The 6,000-nt window shown below is 43.2% G+C and overlaps 1 protein-coding gene across 5 annotated transcripts in view; it reads right to left on the bottom strand.

Annotated features, from left to right (window-relative positions):
• Nucleotides 1-1,114: 1,114 nt before the first annotated feature.
• Nucleotides 1,115-6,000, bottom strand: part of Fcrl5 (Fc receptor like 5) — a 47,366-nt gene continuing 42,480 nt past the window's right edge. For 2 of the 5 annotated variants that reach the window (XM_074047779.1, XM_074047778.1), the window contains exons 11-16: nucleotides 5,184-5,462; nucleotides 4,632-4,748; nucleotides 3,733-3,760; nucleotides 2,735-2,814; nucleotides 2,465-2,533; nucleotides 1,115-2,116 (exon numbers count right to left, since the gene is read on the bottom strand). In XM_074047779.1, coding sequence (XP_073903880.1) covers nucleotides 1,986-2,116; nucleotides 2,465-2,533; nucleotides 2,735-2,814; nucleotides 3,733-3,760; nucleotides 4,632-4,748; nucleotides 5,184-5,462 — 704 coding nt within the window. In that variant the 3' untranslated portion in view covers nucleotides 1,115-1,985. Of the gene's footprint in view, nucleotides 2,117-2,464; nucleotides 2,534-2,673; nucleotides 3,378-3,732; nucleotides 3,761-4,631; nucleotides 4,749-5,183; nucleotides 5,463-6,000 lie in introns of those variants that run through there. The other 3 variants (XM_020178331.2, XR_012438892.1, XM_074047780.1) reach the window with 3 other exon arrangements.

Here is a 6,000-nt window from a genome sequence, read left to right as displayed (position 1 = left end):
GACAGACACCATGCCGGGCTCACTGTGTACATTGATAGGACTTACTCTGTGCCGTCAAGGAACTGTCACCCTTGTGGGGGAAACAGAGACATGCCCACATCTCTGCAACAGAAAGATATGGAAGGAAGAATGTGGTCTTGCAGATTAGGGGCCCTGGGTTTATTTCAGTCTAGGCTTTGGTGGTGTATGATTTTCATCCGGTTGCTTCTCCTCTCTGGTTCTCAATTTCAGTTTTTCTGATGAACTCTAAGTTCTCTTCCAGTATTAACTTTGGAAATTCTAAATCTCTGTGTAAGTGTGCTATAGGAGCCCAAAGGAGAACTCTGATTCTGGTAGGGCTGATATTTGCATTGGGGCTTAAGGAATGAGCTGAGGGAGTTGCAGGGAAAGGCCTTCCAGTAGGAGGATGTGCAGAAAGACTGTGTAGGGAATAGAGAAGAGCACTCCTGACCAGGTGCAGGGTCTGGTAGGCATGAGCAATGGGGAGCTTGTGAAGGCAGGCAGAAGGAGAGCCTTAAGGGCCCTAGGAAGAATTTTATTTCAGGGCAACAGGGCTTAGAAATAAATGATCCCACAGTATAATCCACCACAGTCAGAGATCAAGAGAAGGTGTGACAGGTATCATAAAAGTGGAACAAAGGATCTGTGGCTCAGAAGGAGGGAACCACTTTGAATGAAGAGGGTGCATTCATTCAGAGTGTTCATTTACTCTTCATGGGAAAGTGAGACCTGAGGTGGGGGAACAAAGATGGTGGCAGTCACTTCCCCTGCCCAGGGTGGTGGATGAAACATGAGATGCTGCTATGATGTTCTCTCAGTCACAGCATCTGTTGGTGCTGTGGATGGAGGATGACTCAGGGTGCCATGTGATCTTCGTGAATGGCCCCCTTAGCGTTAGGTAGAGGGTAGGCAGAGCTGCTTCACAAGGCGTCTGACAAGACCTATAGTGTCTCCACTCTCAGTGTGGTCCCAGAACCATCACATCAGCATCACTAAGAAGCTTGTTAGAAATATAGAATCTCAGCTCCACAGACTCAGAATCTGCATTTTCACAACATCTTCATAGGATTATTAGCACATTAAAGTTTGAGAAACCTTCCCTTTTGTTGAACAGTTTTCTTTAATCCAGCTCTTTTACTTTATTTCAGGTGAAAGAAGAGAGGACTTCCTGAGTTTTCTGGGGAATATGCTGGATTCAATATCAATTTTGATACCCACAATTTCTTCCTTGTTTATTCATCTATTTATTCAGTCAAATAGTAATTGGGTACCTCCTATAGTCCAATACACATCTATCTCTTCCCTTGTGCTCTTGGCCTTGGCTTTGCAAGGTTACTTCTGACAGGTTGTGAAAGACCTGAGGCCTAGGGTATAAAATCCACTTACTTAGGTGAGTAGTTGTTGCCACATGAGCGGGAGAGATTATCTTGGAGTCAGGTGCTAACATTAGAGTTTCAGACAGGTAGAAAAAGGTTAAATGCAGTCCCACTGGAGGGAGTTCCACAATGAGTCCATCGTCTATGGGAAATGCTTTCCATTTGGCATACTGTGCCAGAAGCCCCACCAGATAGATGGCAATTGAGAAATGGGCCCCTGAGAGCAGAGCCTTCAAGCTGCAGTTGAGGAGCCATCCTCATAGCAACCACAGCTGAAGCCCACTAAGGAAGCCAGGAGATGTGATGTGCCCTGGATGGAGAGCAATTTATCATTAGATAAAAAGTACCATTAGTGCAGTTCTGTAGCCTAGGAAACAGGCAGGGTCTTGAGCTGTGATCAGACTGAGAGCGTGGGCACTTGACACAAAGACCACTGGATGTGGCCTGGAGAAGCTTAAGTTCACCCACTTCAATGCTTTCTCTGTCCCACAGAGAATGCTGAGGTGCAGAAGCTGAGGTAGCAGCTGGACAGATTTGTGGACTCATGTGTGAGGAGCTGAGGAGCCCAACTGCTGGGGCCTGGAGGTTGGGGTGCACACCACTTTCACCTCAGAGTAGATGACAGAGAAGCCCTAAGGGAAAAGAGTACAGAAGTGAGGGCCATAGCTGGTGACCTATGGTGGAGCCCATGTAAGTCAGGAAACTCACCTTGTTCATGGGGACCTGGGGTTCAGAGGCCACTGTGGAAAGAAGGGCAGTTTTCAGATAGGGAGGCCCCTTGGAGCCTTCTGTGCTCCTGTACTGTTAGGCCACCTTGTTTCCCTGGTCCTCTCTCTATCTAGCACCTGCTCCATCCTATCCTTGGCTTCACAGCACTGACCAGCCCTCCCTTTAAAATCATCCTGTACTTTGTTCCCCACCCTGAGGTGACTAGGGAATTTGAAAGGAAGGGCAATAACCTTTATATCTTATTTGTTCTTTGATCTTAAACACATGTATATATTATGGAGAGGCAGAGTGGGCTGGAACAGGTTTTAGAGACTACCATGGACTGAGCCCTGGGTCTGCATTGCCCCTCCAGGTCTTACCTGTATGTTTCTTCTTCTTTTGGATGCTCTGTACTTCTGAGTAAACCACATCTCCTCCTCTAGGATTTACTTAGAAAGAAATGCAAGTTTCAGAGAATGCTAAGGTACTTGCCTCTTGTCTCAGCTACTTTCTCCTTCCCCAGCCAGTTTATTCTCTGGAAGAACTGGAGGCCTCCAGGCCTATGTCAAGTCCCCCTTCATTTCATGCCCCATGCCCTTCCTGTATCAACCCTGTGGTCCCTGACAAACCAGAGGTCTCTTGGTCCTCACCATTGCTGTACACTGGTTGCAGTTCTATCCAGGTTGGTACATTGTGGTAGGTGGGCTCTTGGGAGTATAAGTCTAAACTCCTGTGAGATAAACAGTGATGTTTTCTAAGAAGCTGGACAAAGCAGTTATGATGGTCACTCTGTGAGTTTTTATCACAGAGTGGCTGCTAAGTCTGGAAACATAGACAAGTACATAACAAATGGTTTGAGTATTACATTATGAATCATGAGAAAATAACATTATCTGTGTTTCTATGCTTTATGGCCTCTAGCTAAGTAACAGGCATTGTGCTATTGCTTAGAACAATACTGTTCTATTTTATCTCCATTTTACAGAATAAAAGTGGTGGTTCTACAAGGTGAAGTGGCTTACTAAGACCATATAACCAGAAAGGGGAAGAGTCAAGATTCAAATCAGGCTCTAAAACCTCCCCTCTCTGAGAGACTGGAATCTCAGAGAAACCAGTAACAGAAAAGCTCAAAGGAACTCAGATCGTATGGATACTACTATCGAGGGGTTCCTAATGATAGTTTATGAACATGGTGTGACTATTAAAGTCAGCCTCAGTATTCAAGATGGCCCCACCTTTCACTGGCAGAGTGACCTCTCTGGGTGATCAAGATGTGTGGCTCCATCTTCTTGGCTGTCATCACAACAGGTTTGATTAGTTTGTCTATACTCAGAGATTTCCAGACCAATTAAGCTATGTCATTTCAAAACATGGATGGATTCAGTGGCCATAGTGGTCACTTAGAAAATCAAGCCAACAATGGTACAAATATGCAAGTTAATAAATGAAAATCAGTTAACAGATGATATGAGAAGAAGGGCTATACTGCTAAGGTGGTGAGTGAGAAGATATTCCAAGGGAAGTGGCAACATGACATGGGTGCCTCCCATCTCAGCAACATGCAACAGAAACTGGGCTTTGGTTATGATCCATTTTTCTCCTCAGTGGACATTTCATTAACTACACAGAAATACAGCCCAGGTCTTACCTGGATGTGTCAGAAGCGGGCTTTTTCCCTGCAAAGAAAAGCACAGGGACACTGGATTCAGAAAAAGAAGACCTTTGCAGGGGGCACAACTCAGAAGAGGCTCACACAGAGATTGCCAGTGTCCTTTGCTATGCCCAAGGAAGGGTATAGTTACAATGTGGAAGAAGAGTCCACAATCCATAATCTCTTAATCTGAGTTTTACTTTAAAGATAATGATCTTTGAACAAAGTACTTCTTTTTTTTTTAATTTATTTACATGTGCATACATTGTTTGGGTCATTAGCATGTGTGAAAATAGAATAAAGAAACCCATTTAGTTGTTTAAAATTGTAGGAGGAAGGAAAGAAAGATTAAGAGAGGAGGTAAATTTGATCAAAGTACATTATATGCATATATGGAAATACCATAATGAAATCCCTTTGTACAATTAATATACACTAATAAAAAAGAAGGAAGAAAACAATATTTGAAAATCAAAGTCAACTTAATAGCTACAGACAGTAACACAGACTTAATCATCTATAAAAATATTATACATTTTAAAAATCAGTAAATTATCAAATCCCATATGGTTTCTGTTTTCCCTTCTGTTTCTGAGTCTTTCTCTTCCTTGTCCCATTCCTTGGGGGGTCTTTTAAGTACAGAGGGAGATACACTACTGTTTATGACACTGGATAAATGGCATCTCATCAGGCATACTCTGTCTAATAAGGCTGTTAAAGCAACTTGGTATTTGGTAAAGAGAACATCTGAGGGACCCAGAGGGAAAAGTGAAGGATCATGGGATGGAAGAAAAAGAGCTCTTGAAAGCTTAGTTGTGGTTACACAGTCAACATGAGCTGAAAGTCACAGAACATAAGCTTTGGATCGAGCAAAGTTATGCTAGGGAGCTACCTACCTGCTTTTCTTGAGAGCCAGCAATAGAACAGTAGTGCTCCAGCAGCCAGGCCCATCATGCTGAGCAGCCCCCCGGTGACTCTTGTGGCTACAGAACCACTTCTGTTCCCGGTCAGCCCTGAGGAGGAAACCCCATGGATGAGCCCGAGAGAAAGGCTTGTGGTCTTGAACAGCCCTGATTGCTGAAATTGATGCCTGGCCCTGGGAGAAAGGAGGAACCTGGGTGACTCTGAGATTCAGCAGGGGCTGGCATGACACAGGAAATGGCTCCTATGTGAAAAGCTCATCTCTGAAACAAGACTGAGAGTCAAGATAGATGGTGGCCAGGGAGAAGAGGCAACAAGCAGATGAGCTCTGAATTCAGTTATGCTCTGTGCAGCTTCCCCAAACCCTATCACTACTTCAGAAACACTTTAGAATATAACCCTGTAGAGAGCTACCAGCACAGTGTACTTCTTGAGAAGCACTCTCCTGATTAAGCATCGTGAGGATTATCAGTGTCACTGGAGCAAACATTTTGTCCACATTTGTGGCCTGGACATAAGAAACTTACCTGTGATGCAAAGTGTCACCCTTTCACTGCGCTGGGACCAAAGGCCATTTTTGGCCTCACAGGAGTAGTTTCCAGAATGTTCCTTAGTCAGGGAGAAGTTGAAAGATGTTCCTCCTCCTGAAGGGGCTGAGCTGTTTCCAATAGTGACATCCTCATGATAAAACAGGTACAGAATTGGGGGAGAGCCTCTCAGGACCTCACAGTGAAGCTCCACCATGTCCCCCACCACTGCATGGTCTCTGGGGATTCTGAATGTGAGGACAGGGCGGGACACTGGAACTGAGGGAAAAACAATACAAAAGTTTAATAATTGATTCTGCTTCTAATATGTTTGTAAGGACCAAGATGTATTGTAAGCAAATGTAAAAACTCAGATCTCAGTTTTAGAGGATAGATTGAAGTACATATGACAGACAAGCTAATTACTTTGATCTTAAAAAAATTTTATATGTACAAAAATATTCAATAGAAGAGTAAAAAAGTATATGAAGCACTGAGAACTACCAATAGACAATAAATATATAAAAGATTCTCATCTTCACTATTAATTAAATATTTATAAGTAAAAACAACCATAAAATACTATTTCTTATGTTTCTCATCAGATTGGCACGGCTTAAATAGATTGATAATACTGACGAGGTTGTGAATAAACAGGCACCTTGATAAGCCCTTATTAGGAATGCAAATTTGACACTTCCTCGAATGGCAATTTGGCATTGTCTACCAGATTAATAAAACACATGTAAACTTTGACCCAGAAAATTGACTTCTAGGACCATCTTCTTTAGTGAGGTAGGTAAGGATATTTCTATGG

Source organism: Castor canadensis, chromosome 11, assembly GCF_047511655.1.
Source record: "Castor canadensis chromosome 11, mCasCan1.hap1v2, whole genome shotgun sequence".
Taxonomy (NCBI): Eukaryota; Metazoa; Chordata; class Mammalia; order Rodentia; family Castoridae; genus Castor; species Castor canadensis.
Note: the sequence above shows the minus strand (reverse complement) of the source record. Positions and strands in the feature narration are given on the sequence as shown.